General features: G+C 34.8%; 1 protein-coding gene across 1 annotated transcript in view; it reads left to right on the top strand.

Annotated features, from left to right (window-relative positions):
* The window catches only part of cac (calcium voltage-gated channel subunit cacophony), a 541297-nt gene that overhangs the window by 270641 nt on the left and 246555 nt on the right, over positions 1–24101 (top strand). The window contains exons 10-11 of the mRNA XM_073975285.1: positions 13561–13620; positions 13732–13836. Of these exons, the coding sequence (XP_073831386.1) occupies positions 13561–13620; positions 13732–13836 (165 nt within the window). The remainder of the gene's footprint in view (positions 1–13560; positions 13621–13731; positions 13837–24101) is intronic.

Genomic DNA, 24101 nt, shown 5'->3' with positions numbered 1-24101 from the left:
CGTGTTGTAAAAGACATGATGCAAAATACCGCTGAAACAACATGAAGTAAACATTTTAGAGTTTCAGAATGTTCTGAAGAATTGTTGAGAACTTTATTTGGACGATTTTTGCAAAAGGTGGCTTAGTTCAAATCCCAATAGTATAGCTGATACTGACCAGAATTTCAGCAATTATGTAAAATTTTCTATATTTTATCAATTTTGATGCCCTAGATGGAGTTTTTCTTAAGTGGTATGTTCAAATTCCACTAGTTTAGGACTATAATATTGCCACAGACAGTAATGCCAAATTCCTAATCATTTCTGAGATAAAGGCCCGATAAATGCAAAAAAACGGTTTAAATGCGGCCATAAAATCCGAACTGGATCTGACAGGACAAAACCCTACTAGGGTTTTTGTAGTCTAAATATGTACTTTCAAAAAATGCATACTAGAAGTTGTTTGCGTTTTCAGTGTTGCATAGTGTTTTTTTATAAACTGGCAATTTCTTTTATTTATTTTTTGAGGGAAGTATGGAATTTATTTTTTTGGAATCTATTTTATTGGTTTTTAGAGAAGCGAATAAATTTAAAGAAATAAAATTCAGTTGTTTAAAAAAAAATAATTCATGTAATAGTTATATTAAAAACATTTTTTATAAGGTTTTATTTAGCTCACCCAGTTTGTTTTATTATTTATTCTTGGGTCAAATTTAGTAATTCAAATTTCACCCTCTTCCTGTCAACCGATTAATCTGAAATTTTGTATACACTTTGGATTTTGGTGACAATACAATTATGTTTATTCATTATCATTATAAATTCAAGATGGGGGCCGCTACAAAATGGCGGATAACGTAGGTTTTATCAATCCCATCAATATGGGTATCAAATGAAAGTGCTCAACCAGTAGAATACAATGTACTATTTAAAATTATAATCCAAGATGGCGGCCTCTACAAAATGGCGGATAACGTAGGTTGTATCAATCCCATCAATATGGGTATCAAATGAAAGGGCTCAACAAGCAGAATACAATATACTATAAAAATTGAAATCCAAGATGGCGGCCGCTACAAAATGGCGGATAACGTAGGTTTTATCAATCCCATCAATATGGGTATCAAATGAAAGGGCTCAACAAACAGAATACAAAATACTATAAAAAATTTAAATCCAAGATGGCGGCCGCTACAAAATGGCGGATAACGTAGGTTTTATCAATCCCATCAATATGGGTATCAAATGAAAGGGCTCAACAAACAGAATACAAAATACTATAAAAAATTTAAATCCAAGATGGCTGATAACAATTTTTTAACAATCCCACCAATATGGGTATCAAATAAAAGGGCTTGACAAGAAGAATACAGTGCACTATATAGTACATCTTATACACCCGAAAGCCATACAGTTTCCAGCTAAGTACAATTACGGGACGGCTGAAAGAAGAATGTTGCCTTTAATACTATCATGGGCTTCTACAATACACAAAATGCAGGGCAGCACTGTGGATCTCGCAGTCGTATACTTAGGTGCGAAACTGTTTGAAGAAGGTCAAGCCTACGTGGCTCTTAGTAGAGTAAGATCTTTGCAGGGACAACGTATAGAGGAGTTGGACTGCAATAAACTAACGGGCAAGAAACCTTGCAATAATGAAGCACTAAATGAATTAAACAGAATGCGAAATAAAAACAAAAAACTAGAAAATAAAAATAGGTAAAAAAACTTTTTAAGTTAAACGGTTTTATGTTAAACATACATTGCAATGTTTAAGATAAATGTACTAAAAACCAAAAAATAATAAAATAGATACAGTCGTGGGAATTATAAACATATGCATAGACTAGACTAAAATAAAACCGTGGGGCACGTCAATTGTCTACAAATTATCGACTTAATGTGCGATAGAAGAATCGTTTAATTCGTCGTTAGGCAGTTGGCCCGCAGACGCTGAGGAAATTACTTACTATTTTCTTGCTCATGGAAATTCCAATAGTTATACACTCCATGTAAATAAAAGAGATGTTTCAACTAGTTTATCGTTGGACATTCACACTGCTGCCTGGCGAGGAAGCGTTTCACTGCTCGTAGTTTGTCTTTAATCCACTCGCTCACCACTATGAAACCTTAAAACTCGCTTATAATCGAGCTTGCTAGCTTTTTTCCACATTCTAGCCCTACTTATCACACGTGCATCGTTGTCGGTTGAACAACTGCCTAATTATAGTGTAACATTACAAAACAAACATTTTAATCAACGATTATAGACAATTGACGTGCCCCACGGTTTTATTTTAGTCTAGTCTATGCATATGTTTATAATTCCCACGACTGTATCTATTTTATTATTTTTTGGTTTTTAGTACATTTATCTTAAACATTGCAATGTATGTTTAACATAAAACCGTTTAACTTAAATAGTTTTTTTACCTATTTTTATTTTCTATATTTTTATAGATAGCGACAATCGTCATCTGGCAGTAGTTGTATTGTGGAAAATACTAAACCAACCAGCGTTGAATTTCTATAAATTGTTATGCATATTTTTAAAGAGAATAGTATAATCCTTTTTTATGTACATTAAAGAAGGCTTTTAGAATATTTGTAAAATGGAGGCATGGGATTTTTAAAAATATATTTCTAGTAATGCGAGGGATATTTAAAAATATGTCTCTATGGAAACGTGGGACTTTTAACAATATTTCTCTAGGGATGCGTTTTATTTTGAAAAAAATATTTTTCTAGGGATTCAATGGATTTTAAAAATATTTTTCTGGGATTTTAAAAAATATTTTTTGAAGCATGTGTGGGATTTTTAAAATATTTTTCGAAGAATGCGTGGGGTTTTTAAAAATATTTTTCGAAGAATGCGTGGGGTTTCTAAAAATATTTTTCGAAGAATGCGTGGGGTTTTTAAAAATATTTTTTGAATAATGCGTGGAGTTTTTAAAAATATTTTTTCGAATAATGCGTAGAGTTATTAAAAAAAATTTTCGAATAATGAGTGGAGTTTTAAAAATATTTTTTGAATAATGCGTGGAGTTTTTAAAATTATTTTTTCGAATAAGGCGTGGAGTTTTTAAAATTATTTTTCGAATAATGCGTGGGGTTTTTAAAAATATTTTTCGAATAATGCGTGGAGTTTTTAAGAAAATTTTTCGAATAATGCGTGGGGTTTTTAAAAATATTTTTCGAATAATGCGTGGAGTTTTTAAGAACATTTTTCGAATAATGCGTGGAGTTTTTAAAAATACTTTTTGAATAATGTGTTGAGTTTTTAAAAATATATTTTTTTAAGGATGCGTTGGAATTTAAAAACTATTTTTCTAGTGATGCGTGAGATTAAAAAGAACAAGATTTTCAAGCATGCGTGGGATTTAAAAAACTTGGCATGTTGGGATTTATAAAAAAATGCCAGGCATGCGTGGGATTTAAAAGAATTGTGGCATAATGGGATATTTAAAAAATGTGAAGCATGCGTAGAATTAAAACAAAATTAGGCACGGGTTGCATTTTCAAAAAAATTAGGGGTGGAATTTTGTACAAATATTTTTCTTGGGATGTGTAGGATTTTTAAAAATATTTTCTAGGGATGCGTGGTTATTTTTAAAATATTTTTCTAGGAATGCTTGGTTATTAAAAACATTATGCTATGGTTCCGTGAGTATTTTCAACAATATTTTTTAGAGATACGAGGTTTTTTAATATCTTTCTAGAGATACGTGCGTATTAAAAAAATATATTTTGTTCTAGGGATGCGAGGGGTTTTTATGGAATTTTTAAAACTATTTCTAGGGATGGGTAAGATTTTAAAAATATTTCTCTAGGAATGCGTAAGATTGTTACAAAAAGTTTTTAGCGGTGCGTGAGATTTTTTCAAGTATTTTTCAATATTTTTGTTTATTTTAAGGATTCAATGCGTTTCTTAAGGATGCATTGGAATTTAAAACCTATTTTTCTAGTGATGGGTGGGATCAAAACAAAAAACAAGATTTTCAAGCATGCGTGGTATTTAAAAAATTAAAAAAAACTTGGCATGTTGCGATTTTTAAAAAAAATTCAGGCATGCGTGGGATTTAAAGAAATTTTGGCATTTTGGGATATTTAAAAAAATGTCAGGCATGCGTGGGATTAAAAAATATTAGGTACGGGTGGGATTAAAAAAAAATAGGCGTGAGATTTCTTACAAATATTTTTCTTGGGATGCGTAAGATTTTTACAAATATTTTTCTAGGGGTGCGTGGGTAATTTTAAAATATTTTTCTAGGGATGCGTGGTTATTTAAAATTTTTTTCTATGATTGCGTGAGTATTCTCAAAAATATTTTTTAAATACACGTGGGTATTTTAAAAAATATTTTTCTAGCGATGCGTGGGTTTAAAAAATATATATATTTCTTGGGATGAGTGTTTTTTTATGGAATTTTTAAAACTATTTCTAGAGATGCGTAAGATTTTAAAAATATTTTGCTAGGAATGCGTGAGATTTTTACAAAAAGTTTTCTAGGGATGCGTGCAATTTTTTTTAAATAGTCTGGCTTAATCCCATTGTTGTTGTTTTAATATTTTAAAACAACTAATTTATAAATGGAGAAAGTTCTTCAACAAAAAACGGTTTAACATCAATCGCCAGATGGAAGCAAATGCGTTGCCAAAGAAAAAACTTCAATGAGAAGTCTTTCTTTGGCATCCTTACACAACCACAACGAAAGTGCTTGAAAAACACTGTTATGTTGAAATACAACGAAGGCAACATAACAAAATTTTGTTGGGCTGCTTATTACAATGTTTCTCAAATAGAGTATTGGTGACGTTGTTATTGGGATAGCTCATTTGTGTTTTTTTTTTTTTTTGTTTTTTTGTTTAATAATCTGGCTTAATCTCATTGTCGTTGTTTTAATATTTTAAAACAACTAATTGATTAGTGCTCATTTTAAGAGTGTTTCTTCTTCAAGAATATGTCAAAGATTTCCTTTTAAAAGAAGCCTGGAAGCGTGTTTATTAAAGAATATTATTAGAAAAATGGTGGAATTTTTAAAAATATATTTTTAAAGAAGCGCGGATTTTTTCAGAGCATTTAAACCTAATTTTGAGTTTAATATTCTAGTTCTTAGGCGGCTAAAATAGAAAGTCTGTTCATGAAACCGCACACGGAATTCGCTTCTAATCCCCACAATTTGATGCGCTACTCCATCTGAAACCATGTTTTGAGGTGACCTTCTTTATAAAAGTCAACAGCGTGAGTGTACTCGCATTAAAACCTTTTTATCTGGTGCACATTCAACCATTCATGTAACATGACCTAGCCAGTGTATCTTTTGCACTTTGAAACAGTGATGGTCCATACGATGTGGATGTCCTGCATGTAACGATGCTTACACTGGCATTTGGTATAAGTTGTTAGGTTCTTTACCTAATTATTTCATTGGCCTTTGGATTTAGTCGTCCACACAATACGATGAAAACTATTTTTCTTTCTTGTGTGCGGGGCATTGTATGCTAGTAAAGTGTATAATGGGTCCGCGCGCCAATGTTAGTGATGTCAACGATCTAAAGATGTGTTGTTAATGCTCTAATTTAGTTTAGTCACAACTCAAGAATGATGTCGATTGTATTTTATATATATCGCCAGATGGCGCTTTAGTGTGGATACTAGTAGTGATGTCAATGATCTAAAGATGTTTTGTTAATGCTCTAATTTAGTTTAGACACAACTCAAGAATGATGTCGATTATGTTTTATATATATCGCCAGATGGCGCTTTAGTGTGGACACTAGTAGTGATGTCAATTGTATTAAATTTGTGTTAGCAATACATATAGTGCTGAAAGTATGCTAGAAACACGATAAATACTATATTGAAGAATTTCCATCTTATTTGATACAATTGATAACATTTTGGAAGTATATAGATTAAAGCGCCATCTGGTGATAAAGAGAAAAATATCATCGCCGGTAAAGAGATAAACATCATCGACATCATTTTTGGTTTCTGTCTCCGCTAATCAGAGCGGTACAATTACAGGTTTGAAGCATTGTCAGCACTGCTAGTTGCACGCAGCCCCATAACATTCAAGTTCCAATCAGCATATGTGCACTGATTCATCCAAATTATGCTATCTAGCTGATGACTGAGTCGCCACCGGATTGCTGAAAAACCTTCGCTCCTGCAACCTTATTATTCTTTATCCTGGTTATTGCCTTATTTATTCAGCTTCTAGCTGTTCGGCATACTTTGACCAACTTTTAGGCAAAGTGCTGTTTCCATAAACATCAAGTGAATTTTTAACACTTCAGTTTCTTTTGAATTTCACTCCTTTTCATACAGAAAATAAAATCTCTGTTCTCCTTTTCTCCGTTTTATCCTCATTAGCGGTAGCGAAAAATGTTTTTGTCATAGCACGAACATAAATGTCCATTACAGAACAGTTCAATAAATTGATGTTCAACTACCCCATTACTTTAAATTTCAGTTTTTACATTTTAAACCCCTCCGACTCCAAAGAACATCACCAAAATACATTTTTGTCATCAAGTGTAATATAACCAAAACCACGTATGTTATAGTGTGTGTATGCTCTTAATGTTTAGTTTATAGTGTGTTATACCAGCTGCAAAATACGTTTGTCTGATGAAATTAATATTGTTTCTTTTTTTTTAAATGGTCGAAATGCGATTTTGATTGTTGAATGGTAAATGACAATGATGATGTTTATACGTTTTGTGATGGTGTTATATGATTGCAATTTCGAACAAAAAACAGTGTCCCAGTAGTACAAATGTGTAAATGAAGATCACAGTAATTGCACAACATATTCCAGAATAAAAACAACTAACTAAAAATACGAACAAGAAAAACTCTTTTGTGTGATGATGATAATGCACTTTTCAAATACCAATTACCAAGTATTCAAAATACCAAACACAGTTAGGATGAGACCCTTACCATTTGTTAAACATTTTTCATAACACTTTGCATTAAAAATCAAATCATAAATCAGTTTTACATTGGGTTTTCATTGTGGTCCGTAATGAGATTTGATTCCATTATTCATTAAATTGGGAAAAGTGGAGTGATTAGGTTTTGCGTAGTGCTGAGAAAATGTATGAAATTATGGCTGTTTTCTGGGCTTCGATTTCAAATTGGTTCGAATGATAACTAAACCCATGTTATTGTAGAAAATTTTTGTTTCTTCGAAAAAATTGAGCAAATATTTAAAAAAATAAGTTTGAAATTTGAATTCGAATCATCTTAGTGATAGGGGTCATCTGTCTGCTTAAAAATAAATTAAAAAATTTGTCCAAACACCAATTTGGAAAAAATTAAAAAAATTAACATTTTGAAATTAGGAAGAACAGAAATCGACACTGCTGTCTCCACTATGTCTATGCCCGAGTATATGTATACAATATTCACGTTGCGCCTTGACTAACTTTAAGTGAAAGGTGCTTACACCTAGGAAGTTTCTGCGGATTCTGAAACTACAATGTTCATAGATGAGAAAAATCAAAAAACAAAAAACAAAAAAAAAAATCGCCGGTGGGATTTAAAAAAAAATCGCGATCAAAGTTCACATTTTTGAGGTTTGCTTAGGTTTTCACGATTCTACTTGGAAACCACAAGTCCTATCGGAATGGGATTAAAGAAAATATTGTAGCAATGAAAATTATCTACAAAATAAACCTGTATGTTATTTTTGTAGGTTTTACCAATTTTGAGATATAGGAGTTCAAACTGGGACAATGCACTGACTGTATCTCCTCCTTATAAATCAGTGTCATATACGGTGCGCCTTAACTAAATTTTAATGAAAACCGCTTACACGCTTACAATTTTTTGCGGATTCTGAAACAGCAATGTTCTTAGATTAGAAAAATCAAAAAACAAGAAAAAATCGCCGGAGCGCTTTTAAAATAAATCGCGGTCAAAGTTCACAACTTTGGAGTTTCTTTAGGTTTTCACGATTTTGCTTGGAAATGACAAGTCTTATCGGAATGGGTTTAAAAAAATTTATGTAAATCTAAAGTGAGAAACATTACCATCATTCAGTGCTATGCCCCAACCAAGTGCGCCGCCGAAGAAGCGAAGGACCTCTTCTTCCTCGTAGAGATATATAATATGCGTCATGGGTTATTTAAATGCAAAGGTTGGCTCCGATAATACAGCACTACACCATGTAATGGGCAAACACGGCCTGGGAATACGAAATGATAATGGAGAACGGTTCGTGAACTTTTGCAACGCCGTAGAATTGTTATTGGTGGCACCATTTTCGAAGATAAAGACAGCCACAAGACTACATGGACCTCGAATGATCGGTATAATACTGCCAATCAAATAGACCATTTTGCCATTAGCCGACGTTTCCAGAAATGCTTATTGGATGTACGAAATAAGCGCGGTGCCGATATTGGTCAATCACGGGACCACTTTCTGGGAGTAGCTAAATTGCGCCTCCGTACCGCTGCTATACAGAAAGACGACCAGTTGAAACGTCCGCAAAAGCTTGCAGTGTACCGAATGATTTATTGGCAAACTGCGGGAAGTAGCATCGAGATCAAACGTCCAACGCTGCAGAAAAATGGAATAAAACCAGAGACATATTTACGAAATACGCAAAGGATACTCTGGGTCCTCTGACTTAAGGCAGACTTTTGGATGTCGGACTAAACGTGGAACATCATTCAAAATCGATTGGAGCTAAAGGAGAAGATCCACTCGGGAGAAAACAGGAGTCCCGGAACATTAGCCCAGTACGAGTTGGAATATCGATCCCTCCACAAAGTAGTGCTCAGTCACAAGAGACAAACGCAGTTATATTGATAAATTGCCGAATGAAGCTAAAAAGGCAGCAAAATTTTGTGACTCCCGCACAATATTTAGGGTCACCAAAGAATTGGTAAACCGCAATATATCTCTTCAACACCTCTTAAAAGATGAGGCAAGAAATCTTCTCAACACCCACGAAGAGCAACTTTCTCATTGGAGGCGACACTTTTTAAGCCTCCTGAATGTGGAAATTAATTCTGAACTACATCATATCGATTTTGAGCCCACCATCTATGATGTAAATTCAAGGATACGAGCAACAACACCAAGCTTAAGTACAGTCTCCGCTGCCATCAAGCAACTACATAATGGAAAAGCAGACGGTATTGATGGTATACCCGCCGAATTATACAAAGCCGATATAAATCTAAGTGCTGATATCCTTCTCCCTTTAATATCTGAAGTCTGGGAGGAAGAGATCTTTCTGAGCGAATGGAAATGGCATAATTGTAAAAATTGCTAAAAAGGGAGTTTTAAAGGAATGTGGAAATTGGCGTGGCATTTGTGTGCTACCGATAATAGCACAAATAATTGCCAAAATTATCCTCAATCGTATCAAAGATCACCTGGAGGATTCCATAAACTCAGCACAAGCCGGATTCCGATATGGATGCTCATGCACGGACCATATAAATACCATCCGGTTAATTATTGAGCAAAGTGTTGAATTTAGTTCAGAGCTGCATCTACTTTTCATCGATTTTGAAAAGGCTTTCGACAGCATTAACTGTGCCTGCATTTGGAATTCACTGCAGAAAAGAGGTATCCCGCCTATGCTTATAAACCTCATAAAAGAAAGCTACAATGACGCAAGCTGCTAGTTTTTGCGTAAGGGAAAATTGTCTCGACCTTTCAGTGAAGCAAGACAAGGTTGCATTCTCTCGCCTATCTTATTTCTGCTTGTCATCGAGGACATATTATCTGCAACTCCGTTTGATCAGAATGGTATCAAATGGCGAATCGATGGGGCATTTTTAAATTATTTGGCCTATGCAGATGACATATGCCTACTGTCAAAACAGAGCCAGAGACCTAACACAATCTGTCACAAACCTCCAATATAACTTGAGAGGCACAGGCCTTCAGATAAATTCAGAAAAAAAAAACAAATACATGAGTATTAAGACAAACAACGAACAACAGTTACACGCAGGAGGTCAAAGCTTTGCGTCAGTAGACCAATTCTGTTATTTGGGAAGCTTGGTGGGTCCGGATGGTGGCACAGAAGTAGATGTAGAAACAAAGATTAGTAAAGCTAAAGCAGCATTTGGAATGCTGGTACCGATTTGGCAAAACAACAGCTTAAGCCTACGAACAAAGCCCGGTATGTTCGAATCCAATGTCAAACCTGTATTGCTGTATGCATGTACGACCAACGGACATGTCATCAACGGCGTAACAAAACGACTACAAGTTTTTATTAATCGCTTTCTTCGCCGGGTTCTACGTATATTTTGGCCGCGTGTAATAACCAACCCAGAGCTCTTATGCCAAGCAAATCAGATGGATGTGGGATCTGAAATCCGAAAACGTAAGTGGCAATGGATTAGACATGTTCAGCGCCGTGATGACAATAATATATCAAAAAAGCTCTACGCTGGAATCCGTTCAGCCAAGAAGGAAGAAGGGTTGGAAGACCAAAGAAAACCTGTAGACGTTCCACAGAAGCCGAAATGAGATCTATCGCATTGACCTGGCATCAAAAAAACGGCTATTGTTAGCGCCCTATGCTCCAGTGGGAGTTAAAGGAATAAAAATATAACAAGTAAAAAAGTATCCGTCGGCTTTGCCGACAGAGATATACCCTCAGCCTATGTGAATTGAAACTTTCATCTATGGACCGATCGAATGTGTTTAGGGTCTTTTCAGAATTTTGTGGTCTTCTTGGACATTTGAATTTGCCGACACAAATGTGGATTGGGATTTAAGTTCAAAAGTGTTGCGGATGTGGATCTTATTTTGGAAGTCATGTCATGACCAAATTGCTTGCCCCGTTCAAGAGATATCGTGCATACCATTTTAGTGAATTTTTTTTTAAATATAGGGGGGAAGTTGTATAGCTGTATTGCAAATATTCGAAGTGAATAAAATATGACAAATTTTGGCCCATCCACTACATTTGGTGCCATAGGGGGTTTTTACACCTTTCGGACTGTTTTCTCAAGAAGTATGGACTTGCCCCCGAAAAAACTTTTACCGTCGTAATTGAGGCGCAAACGCAAGTTGCTTCAACAAAATTCAGAGTGATTCGAGAGCAGGCCTTACAATGAACTTATCCGAAATTTTGTGTGGGAGGTACCCGAAGGAGTGGACAAATATAGCCCATATTCGAACCTGATTTATATCTGGTAGATATATTACGATGTGTGAAGTATCGGTCACTCCCTTCAAGAGTTATCGTGCGCACAATTTTTCCGAACTGTTTTGAACTTTTGTGGGGGAGGTACCTGAAGGGGTGGACCGACATGGGTCATCTTGGAACTTAAACTAAGTTTGAACAAAATATAACGAAGGCAAATTTTTGGACCGAATCGGCAGATCCGTTCGAGCTTTATCTTGCGCTCCGACCACTACACACGGTGTTATAGTGGTTTTTTGCAACTTTCAGGCAATTTTCTCAGAAAGTATGGACTTGCCCCTGATGGGACTTGTACCGTCGTATCGGGGGCAGTGAAACACAAGTTGCTGCAACAAAACTAAAACGAAGGAGTGGACCGATTGGGTCCGTATTGGAACCTCATCTAAGTCTGGTATTAATTTAAAGATGTGCAAAGTATGGACCAAATCGGTTACTCCCTGCAGGAGTTATCCTGTGCACAAATTTTCCGAACATTTTCGAAGTCTTGTGGGGGAGGTACCGGAAAGAGTGGACTGATATAAACCATCTTCGAACTTAAACTAAGTTTGAACAAAATATTACAAAAGCCAAATTTTGGACCGAATCGGTTGATCCGCTCGAGAGTTATCGTGAGTTCCAGCCACTACACACTGTGCCATAGGGGTTTTTACGGACTATTTTCTCAGGAAGTATGGACTTGCCCTTGATGAAACATGAACCGTCATATAAGGGGCAGTATGTACAAGTTGTTACCACAAAAACCAAAGCGATTCGAGAGTTGCTCCTAAACTGAACTTCTTCGAAATTTTGTGTGGGAGGTACCTGAAGCAGTGGAGCGATTGAGTCCATATTCGAACCTCATCTAAGTCTGGTAAAAATTTCACGAGTTATGGTGCGCACAAATTTTCCGAATATTTTTGAACTTTTGTGGGGGAGGTACCCGAAGGAGTTTACCGGTATGGCCCATCTTCGAACTTAAACTAAGTTTGGACAAAATATTACGAAAGCCAAATTTTGGATCAATTCGGCTCATCCGTTCGAGAGTTATAGTGCGCACCCGCCAGACAGGCAGACGGACGGACATTGCTAAATCGACTCTAAATTGTCTGAAACACATTTCGTCCAAACATACTTGGAGTCTAAAACCATTATTTCGATGAGCCACATTTTGTCCGTATGAAAGTGTATATACCCTCGTTAGCATAAATGCTGAGGGTATAAAAATGAACATTGTAGTTTCAGAATCCCTAAAAACTTTCATTTAATGTTCGTTAAGGCGCACCGTGTATTGTAAATTTATCTAAATATTACAAGCTTTATAAAAATATTACTTACTGAGGTGACCCCATACATAACGTTTTTTCCATAAGCCGATCTTAAAATAGATTTCCAATTTTCTTATGAGTTGTCTTATCAACACAAATAGAAGAATAGGAGCAGTACACAAAGTGAATAAGGATGTATAGTTAGTCCCACCGTTATGAGGAAACAAGTACAACATTGTAACTGTTTCCAGTGTAAACAATTTAATTTCTCAGCTGCTGTGATATAGTTTCCATAGACTTATAAGATGCTTAGTCCTTAAAAATATTAAAACTTTATAGACAATTTGTGTACTTGATATTTTAAAGCTAGAGTCCAGAGTCCAATCAATGTTAGAACCCCGAAACCAATTTAGGTTATTGTGCCCCCCCTACCTGGCCCTCAACTTATAGTGGCTTGGATAATTATGCGATATTTCGGAAATCATCTAAAAATTCATGCTTTACACTATCAAAAGAAACCAATTTATCATAACGCAAAATTCATCATTTTCTTATTCATTAATCTCATTATTTATTTAATTTTTTTTTAATTATTGTTATAAAATAATATTTATTTGCTATTATTTTAAAATTATTTTCAAAGCATTTTCATTCATCTGACATTCATACTTATGCTTATTTTTATTATTTTCTTTTTATTTTATTACGTTTTTATTTGTATCTTCTTCATTTGTATAATAATAAACAACAATCAACAACCAAACCAATCAACAAAAAATATTTCATTTTGTAGTGAATTCGCAAAAGAACGTGAAAAAGTAGAAAATAGACAAGAGTTTCTTAAACTTAGAAGACAACAGCAACTAGAAAGAGAGTTAAACGGCTATGTTCAGTGGATATGTAGAGCTGGTATAGTATTTTGTTAATTATAAATACCAACAACACAATAACATTTAAACACTTTTTACCTAACACATACTACAGTTTACAGTTCTACCAAGAAACAATAACACATAATATACACACAAACACATTTTTTTCTAATAACACCGTTTAAAATATTTTATATTTATAACAATATTTTTCTACATATAATATTTGACCATTAAACTAATATATTTTCTATATTTACATTACAATTCACAGAGGAAGTGATATTAGCCGAAGAGCGTACAACGGAAGAGGAGAGAATGCACATAATGGAGGGTATTTATTGCCAAACAATTAAAAAATATTAAACAAATACATATTTCCCATGAAGAGCATTCATAATTAATATTGTCCTTTTCTTTTTCTGTGTGAAAAAAAAAATTCTAGCACGAAGACGAAATGCTGCCAAAAGAAAAAAACTGAAAAGTCTGGGCAAATCCAAATCAACCGATACTGAGGAAGAGGAGGGCGAAGAAGACTATGGCGATGATGGTATGTTAATTATGAAATGTTTTAATTTGTAATTTACCAAAAGCAAAAGAACACAAAACACTACACTTTGTCTGATCCACACAAAAACCTTGTACTAAATGTTTCAAAATTATCAAATGTCCACAATCAAATGACAACAAACAACAAAAAATTCAAACAATACACTTAACAAATTACAAATTGCAAATAAAATATGGAATGTTTTAAGACAATGAACAACAAAATCAAACACACACAAACTAATTGAAACACACTTAAAAATTCAACAATGTTTTTGGAGCACCCTGTTATACTAAAAAAAAAGAAAAACAGATTTTAATTTAAAAATACAAAACACTGCAACGAATAACCGAACAATCAAATTACTAACAAAAACACCCAAAATTTTGTAATAAATTAGTGAATTTAGGGATTGTTTAAAAAGCAATGATAGTAACATCTTTTTTTAAAATATTAAAAAAATGGTGTACACTTTTAATATGTATATGTACATTTTTACAGTATTTAGGTTTTTCTTCAATAACACTTAACCAATGTTGCATATTTTTTGTATAGTAAATTTGTATGCTGTTCCTCTTCTTTTCAATTTTCTTTTTTATTTTCCATATTTATTTTATTATTATTTGTGTATGCGAAAAAAACACGAAACAAAATAAACAATCTCAAATCTAACTACAGAGGGTGGCGAAAAACCCGAAGGTAATTTCATTTTGATTTCTTAAAGTTCTTTTTATGTTTTGTTTACCAATTTTTTGCTATATCGTTTTTTTGTTGTTAATTTTTCATTGTATAGTTACTAATTTCAGTTCTTGTTCGCTAAATATATTTAAAGTTTTTCTATGTAAAGTACGTGAGAGAAGTTTTAACTCCAAATTTGCAAAGGCAAAATTAAATTTCAGATTCAAATGACAGTTTTGTATTACTTATTATTTGTAATTTAATCCAGGTTAATATTGTCTTAAATTTTAAAAACAGCAAGTTTTGCAGGGAACGGCAGAATAGACTATAGTTTCGAATATCGTCACATATCTCAGCAAAATTTGAAAGCAGGGGATCCATGCGATGACGTGATTTCATGGCATCTTTTGCATTGGTTCATACCAAGTTGTGAAAGATCCGCTCTTTTCATTAGCATTTGAACCAATGCACAGGAAGTCTTGAAAGATCCGATCTTTTCATCAGCATTTGACCCATGCAAAGGAGGTTGTGAAAGATCCGATATTTTCATTAGCATTTCAACCCATTCCATCGACCCATTCCATCCTGTAGAGATGCATTTTGTGTTTATTTATATACATTTTTCGAAATCTATAAGATTAATTATTTACAATAGGCTTGATGTTGTCGGAGACTCGAAATCACAACCAACGTTGTTAAAACTCTCTTCGTAATGATAATGTCATTGCAAAGCATTGGTGATAATGGCATGTCAAAGTATTGGTGTAAATGACATGCTTCGAATCCAAAAATGAATAGCTTCTTTTGGGGTTCACTCTCATACGTAACAGGCATAAGGAAACGAGATAGACCTATCGTTCCTATTGGACATATGCAAAGAATCACTTTCTGAGTCGATTTATGGATTTCCGTCCATCCGTCCGATTCAGCTGAAAATTTGGGAATATCATTTTTTTTACCCACAGGAAGAAAGCTATTGCTTTTGGTGCAAATCGGTTCAGATTTAGATATAGCTCCCATATATAATTACGGCCGATTTCTCGTATTTGCTGCACTAAACACGTAATAAATGTCCGATTTCGATGCGATGTGTTCCTAAATATGTCCGATTTCGATGAAATTTGGAATGTGTGACTACATTTGGTCTAGAAATAAATGTGCCAAACTATATCGAAATCGGTTCAATTTTGGATATAGCTCCCATATATATTGTAGGCCGGTTTCACGTATTTGCTGTACCAAACACGTTATAAATGTCAGATTTCGATGAAATTTAGAATGTTTGGCTGAATTCGGTCTAGAAAAAAATGTGTCTAATTATATCGAAACGGGTTCAGATTTAAATATAGCTCTCATATATATTTTGCATATTCACAGTGGTGTAGGGCTACGCCCGACATTGATCCCTTCCTTAATGGTTTTCTATTGAAACAAAAAAAAAAAAAAAAAAAAAAAACAAGTAAAAAGTGTCAGTCGCCTTTGCCGACAGATATATACCCTCAGCCAATGTGAAGCGAAACTTTCACCTCCGGACAGATCGAATGTATTTAAGGTCTCTTCAGAATTTTGTGGCCCTTTTTGGACATTTGAACTTGCCGACAAAAATGTGGATTAGGAATTAACTACACTAAGACACAAATGTTGAACTTTTGTAAAGCAGGTACCCTTAGGGAAGACCGATATGTGCCATTTGAGAAGTTAAACTAAATTTTGATAAAATATTAAGAGATCCAAGTTTGGACTGAATTGGTTGCCCCATTCAAGTGATATCGTCCTAGCATTTTAGTGACATTTTTTAAATATTGGGGAGAAGTACCGAAAGTTATGGACCGGTATAGCCCCATGAAACTAAGTTTGGATATAATATGACGAATACCAAATGTTGGACCAAGTCGGTCGAACAGTTCGAGAGAGTTATCGTGCTCTCCGACCTCCAAGATATATGGACTTGCCGCTGAAAAAACTTTCGCTGTCGTAATGGAGTTAGCGAATGCAAATCGCTTCAACAAAATCAAAGTGATTCGAGAGCAGGTCTTAAAGTGAACTTATCCGAAATTGTGTGTGAGCGGTACCAGAAGGAGTAGACAAATAAAGTCCATATTCGAACTTGATCTATATCTGGTAGATATATTAGGATGTGCAAAGTATAGATTTCATCGGTCACTCCCTTCAAGAGTTATCGTTCGCAAAATTTTTCCGAACATTTTTGAAGTTTTGTGGGGGAGGTACCTGAAGGAGTGGACCGATATAGCCCATCTTCGAATTTAAACTATGTTTTGATAAAATATTACGAAGTCAAAATTTTGGACCGCATCGACAGATCCGTTCGAGAGTTATCTTGCGCTCCAACCACTACACAAGGTGTCATAGGGGTTTTGAAACTTTCCGGCCATTTTCTCAGGAAGTATGGACTTACCCCTGATGAAACTTGTACCGTCGTATGGGGGGAAGTGAATACAAGTTGTTGCAACAAAAATCAAAGCGATTCCAGAGCAGGTCCTAAACTGAACTTATCCTAAATTTTGTGTGGGAGGTACCCGAAGGAGTGGGCCGATTGAGTCCATATTGGAACCTCATCTAAGTGTGGTAGAAATTTCACGATGTGCAAAGTATGGACCAAATCGGTTACGCCCTTCAAGAGTTATCATGCCCACAAATTTTCCGAACATTTTGGAACTTTTGTGGGGGAGGTACCGGAAGGAGTGGACCGATATAGCTCATCTTCGAACTTAAACTAAGTTTGGACAAATTATTACGAAAGCCAAAATTTGAACCGAATCGGTTCATCCGTTCGAGAGTTATCGTGCGCACCAGCCAGCCAGACAGACAGACGGACAGACAGACAGACGGACGGACATTGCTAAATCAACTCCAAATTGTCTGAAACACATTTCGTCCAAACATACTTGGGGTCTAAAACCATTATTTCGATGAGGCACATTTTGCCCGTATGAAAGTGTATATACCCTTTCTAGCCTAAAGGCTGAGGGTATAATGACGAAGTCCCAATTTACATTAGGCGAGTTTACTTGCGGCAATTGTCAGTTTGTAGGTGAGAGAGGGTGCTGAGAGGCAAAGGGTTACCATATGCCTCACCTCTCTCTCCTACAAAATGACAATTGCCGCAAGTAAACTCGCCCAATGTAAATTGGGACGAACATTTAAACAAGTAAGAAAGTATCAGTCAAAAATAACACTGTGAACCGAAATTTTGGGGGGTGGAAAAATCCTATTGGAGACGAAAGCCCTTGGTGAGTATATACAGAACCCCGAAGGACAGATTCGCCGTGAGTCGAACTTTCGCGATATGGCGTGATGAATGTTTTGCTGGAGACCCTAAAAGCCATCTGGAATCAGCGTTATATCTTCGTTCGCTGTTGTTTAAGCTTATATTTAAGGTGACATGTCTTCAGTCAACTCAAATGAGGATTTTTTTCGTAGAACATTTCAAACTTCTAACTCGCTTCCTTCAATGTCCTTTTCGTCCTTTATTTCAAGAACCGCAATAGAAGTGGCACAAGATGAAATTTTTCAGCTTCGGAATATTCTACAAAAATGTCGCTCGAATGCTTTTAGGTATTGTTCTCAAAGACATAAAATCGATATAATCTTGTTTAAGCGGTGGTTTTTCACTTTTACCTGAATCTTACTCAGACAGCCCTATATCTATTTATTTCAATACATTATTTTTAACCTATTGATGACCTAGAATTCTCGGAGTCATTAAAACAGTTGTATCTCGTTTTGCTAAGCACGTTAATTTTATTATTATTTGGAATAAAGATCCGGATATCGGAATTATGGAACCGGTTATTCTGATATTAAAACCGATTTTTTATCCGGTTTTTATGAACCGTATATGTATATCACTAGAAAGCTATTAAAATTGTCAATCAGATATGATTAATATGCATTAGACATTTTAAGCGGTTATGGTGCTGGAAGAAAAAAACCGTATTTTTGAACCGTTTCTTAACGTTTGTAAGGATATATTTCTGTGCGTGAAAAAATTTATGATCATGACCTGGGGGTGGATTTTTTTTTTTTTTGGAGGTGAAAGACCTTGGTGCGGACATACAGAACCCTGAAGGGCAGATCCTTTGAGTTATGGCGGGTTCAATCCTGGGATGGTGACCCATTATTGCAAGTGTGAAAAGCAGTGTTCGAAAATAAACACTATAATATCGTACCGTACCGTTCTGTACCGTACCAAAGTGGATAGGTACACTACGATAGTGTACCGCTCCGGAGCACAAACACTAAAAAATATTTTAGTGATACTGTACCGGAACACAACGATAATCGTAGTGTACCGCATGCCGGAGCACTAAAAATCGTAGTGCTCCGACTGCGGAGCACTAAAAATCGTAGTGTTCCGACTGCGGAGCACTAAAAATTTTAGTGTTCCGACTGCCAGAGCACTAAAAATCGTAGTGCTCCGACTGCGGAGCACTAAAAATTTTAGTGCTCCGACTGCGGAGGACTAAAAATTTTAGTGTTCCGACTGCGGAGGACTAAAAATCATAGTGCACCACGTGTTGGAACACTAAAAAATAATAAAGGTATTATGTTTTCTTAGGAAAATTAAATATTTGGTTAAATTTGATCAAATAAAAATTAAGATAAACTGTTACATCCATGTATGTTTAAATTAGTTAAACAGATTGCGAAATATGGTCAAAATTATGAAAAAACAATATTTAGTTTTTGTGGAATGAAGCAGAAAGATCGTTGTGCCGGAGCACCAAAAATCGTTTTGTACCACGTTTTGAAACTATAAGGTAATGAACCATACATTAATTTATTATGATTTCTGAGGAAATTAAATATTATATATATATTTTTTTTAATAAATAAAAATTAAAAGAAAATGTGAAAAACATCTGATTTGGTTTTTGGACAGTGGAGCACTAAAAATCGTAGTGTTCCGACTGCCGGATCACTAAAAATCGTAGTGTTCCGACTGTCGGATCACTAAAAATTGTAGTGTTCCGACCGCCGGATCTCTAAAAATCGAAACAATGGATCAATAAAAATTGTAGTGTTCGGTTGTGGAGCACTAAAAATCGTAGCGTACCAAGAGCCAAAACGCTAAAAATAACGTTAAAGTAATCGTCTGTTTATTATAATTTATGAGGGAAATTAAATATTTTATGTTTTTAGGATAAATAAATACATATTAATAAATAAAAATTAGAAGTAAATGTGTAAAATATCTGATTTGATTTTTGGACAATGGAGCACTAAAAATCGTAGTGTTCCGACTGCCGGATCACTAAAAATCGTAGGGTTCCGACTGCCGGATCACTAAAAATTTTAGTGTTCCGACTGCCGGATCACTAAAAATTGTAGTGTTCCGGCCGCCGGATCTCTAAAAATCGAAACAATGGATCAATAAAAATTGTAGTGTTCAGTTGTGAAGCACTAAAAATCGTAGTGTTTCTACCGCAGGATCACTAAAAATCGTAGTGTTCCGATTGCCGGATCACTAAAAATTGTAGTGTTCCGACCGCCGGATCTTTAAAAATCGAAACAATGGGTCAATAAAAATCGTAGTGTTCGGTTGTGGAGCACAAAAATCGTAGTGTTCCGACTGCCGGATCACTAAAAATCGTAGCGTTCCGACTGCCGGATAACTAAAAATCATAGTTTGTCCGACTGCCGGAGAACTAAAAATCGTAGCGTACCACGAGCCAAAACGCTAAAAATAACGTTAAGGTAATCGTCTGTTTATTATAATTTATGAGGGAAATTAAATATTTTATGTTTTTAGGATAAATAAATACATATTAATAAATAAAAATTAGAAGTAAATGTGTAAAATATCTGATTTGAATTTTGGACAATGGAGCACTAAAAATCGTAGTGTTCCGACTGCCGGATCACTAAAAATCGTAGGGTTCCGACTGCCGGATCACAAAAAATTGTAGTGTTCCGACCGACGGATCTCTAAAAATCGAAACAATGGATCAATAAAAATTGTAGTGTTCGGTTGTGGAGCACTAAAAATCGTAGTGTTCCTACTGCAGGATCACTAAAAATCGTAGTGTTCCTACTGCCGGATCACTAAAAATCGTAGCGTTCCGACTGCCGGATAACTAAAAATCGTAGTGTACCACGTGCAATACAATAAGGTAATGTACCACACATGAGTTTATTATGATTCGTGAGGAAAATTTAATATTTTATGTTTTTTTTTTTTTAATAAATACAAATTAAGAAATAAAAATAAGTAGGAAATGTGAAAAACGTCTGACTGGTTTTTGGACAATGGAGCAGTAAAAATGCTACTGTTCGACGTTTAGGTAATCATCTGTTTATTATGATTTATGAGGAAAATTAAATATTTGATGGCTTTTGGGTCAAGTAAAAATTAATAAATACAAATTAAGATGAGCATGTTATATCCATGTACTTAAAATTAGTTTGAGAATGTTAGTAGAAAATATGACAAGATGTATGTGGTACAAATTTTTATAAACCACAAACATCCCATACGGGAGACTTCTCTCATATTAAAGAGTGCACCCCGATTCATATTAGTTCAATGACATGGGACCTACTGTTTATCGCCGAGTCCGAACGGCGTGTCTTAAGATACCACTTTGTAGAAGAGTTTTACATGGCTGTTGAGGTAGTATTATGTTTATTTATAATATAATTTTTATGTTAAACTTTTAATCTTTATATATATTTATTAATTTGAATTAAATATGAATAAATAAAATTGTTTAAAATCTGTTATACATTTGGGACACAATTATAGGAACATGAGTATAATGTACCAAAAATCAAAACGCACTTCCAATTTTTCTAAATCAAAACCAAAAATATTTAACTTGAAGATATTATGTGCCCCAGAGGATTTTTATTTAAATTTTTAGATGAACTATTTATATATTTTAGATATTTTTATTGGTACCACAAAGTAGCAGGCAACTTTACTATGTCTTATATAAAAACCCGACATAATTATGTTTATTTTTGTATTCATAACAAGATAGTGTTATTATGAAAACAAAAATGAACATTATTATGCCACTAAATTTTGGACACATTTACATGTAAAATGCCTATCAAAAAATCTAACATTTTCACACATATTATAAGAACCATATGTTTGGTTCATTACCTTTACGTTATTTGTTAAGTGTTGCGGCTCGTGGAACACTACGATTTTTAGTGCTCCGCAGCCGAACACTACGATTTTTATTGATCCTTTGTTTAGATTTTTAGAGATCCGGCAGTCGGAACACTAACATTTTTAGTGATCCGGCAGTCGGAACACTACGATTTTTAGTGCTCCGCAGCCGAACACTACGATTTTTATTGATTCTTTGTTTCGATTTTTAGAGATCCGGCAGTCGGAACACTAAAATTTTTAGTGATCCGGCAGTCGGAACACTACAATTTTTAGTGCTCCGCAGCCGAACACTACGATTTTTATTGATCCTTTGTTTCGATTTTTAGTGATCCGGCAGTCGGAACACTACGATTTTTAGTGCTCCGCAGTCGAACACTACGATTTTTATTGATCCATTGTTTCGATTTTTAGAGATCCGGCAGTCGGAACACTACGATTTTTAGTGCTCCGCAGTCGAACACTACGATTTTTTTTGATCCATTGTTTCGATTTTTAGAGATCCGGCAGTCGGAACACTACGATTTTTAGTGATCTGGCAGTCGGAACACTACGATTTTTAGTGCTCCGCAGCCGAACACTACGATTTTTATTGATCCATTCTCCAAAAATCAAATCAGACGTTTTTCACGTGTTCTATTATAGTTTATTTCTTAATTTGTATTTATTAAAAAAAAATATAAAATATTTAATTTTCCTCACCAATCATAATAAACTCCTTTGTGGTATTTTCTATGTATCCACAGTCAGAACACTACATTTTTTAGTGCGCCATTGTACAAGAACCGAATTAAAGTTTGTCATATTTTCTGCTTAAGTTCCCAACGTTATTAATTAATATGTATACATACATACATGGATATAACAGGTGTATCTGTGATTTTATGTCTTAATTTGTACTTAATTCAAAAATTATAAATATTTAATTTTCCTCCCAAATCATAATAAACTCTACCACACACATTATCATTACGTTATTTTTTAGTGTTCCGACATGTGGTACACTACGATTTTTTAGTGCTCCGACTGCGGAACACTACGATTTTTAGTGTTCCGACTGCGGAGCACTACGATTTTTAGTGTTCCGACTGCGGAGCACTACGATTTTTAGTGCTCCGACTGCGGAGCACTACGATTTTTAGTGTTCCGACTGCGGTACCCAACGTTTTTAGTGTACCAAAATGTGGTACACTACGTTTTTCGTTGTGCTCCGGAACAGTATCACTAAAATATTTTTTAGTGTTTGTGTTCCGGAACACTAACGCTAAAAATATTTTAGTGATACTGTTCTCGGAGCGGTACACTATGTTAGTGTACTGTTTATTTTCGAACTCTGGTGAAAAGTTACGTAACTGAATTTCAAGTGGGTTTAGGGTGCAACTGGGACAATATGTGCTATGTCGGCGTAAGATTATTTTCGTGATATGCCCTAGCCAAATCGGCTGATTTTTTTTTAATATTTCAACCCCGAAATTGCACCTTTCCTTTTCTTTAAAGTATATTTTTATACCTTTTTTAACAACAAGGACATAAACAACAAGGCAGGATAAGAATAAGACACTAAATGTTCTACAGAAATCGTCTTTAATCGATTTGACTTAGCACATACTGTCCCAGTAGAACACTAAACCCACTTGAAATTCAGTTACGTAACTTTTTACACTTGTAATAATGGGTCACCATCCCAGAATTCAACCCGCCATAACTCAAAGTTCCGACTCACGGCGGATCTGCCCTTCAGGGTTCTGTATGTGCTAACCAAGGGCTTTCACCTCCAAAAAAAAAAAATTCCACTCCCAGGTCATGATCATAATTTCTTTCCCGCACAGAAATGTATCCTCACAAACGTTAAGAAACGGTTCAAAAATACGGTTTTTTTCTTCCAGCACCATAACCGCTTAAAATGTCTAATGCATATTAATCATATCTGATTGACAATTTTAATAGCTTTCTAATGATATACATATACGGTTAATCGGTTCATTAAAACCGGATAAAAAATCGGTTTTAATATCAGAATAACCGGTTCTATAATTCGGATATCCGGATCTTTATTCCAAAAAATAATGAAATTAACGTGCTTAGCAAAACGAGATACAACTGTTTTAATGACTCCGAGAATTCTAGGTCATCAATAGGTTAAAAATAATGTATGGAAATAAATAGATATAGGGCTGCCTGAGCAAGATTCGGGTAAAAGTGAAAAACGACCGGTTAAACAAGATTATATCAATTTTATGTCTTTGGGAACCATACCTAAAATCTTTCGAGCGACATTTTTGTAGAATATTCCTAAGCTGAAAAATGTCATCTTGTGCCACTTTTATTGCGGTTCTTGAAATAAAGGACGAAAAGGACATTGAAGGAAGCGAGTTAGAAGGTTGAAATGTTCTACGAAAAAAATCCTCATTTGATTTGACTGAGGATATGTCCTCTTAAACACAAG

This window comes from Musca autumnalis, unplaced genomic scaffold, assembly GCF_047663935.1.
Source record: "Musca autumnalis isolate F117 unplaced genomic scaffold, ASM4766393v1 scaffold_3, whole genome shotgun sequence".
Lineage (NCBI taxonomy): Eukaryota > Metazoa > Arthropoda > Insecta > Diptera > Muscidae > Musca > Musca autumnalis.
Note: the sequence above shows the minus strand (reverse complement) of the source record. Positions and strands in the feature narration are given on the sequence as shown.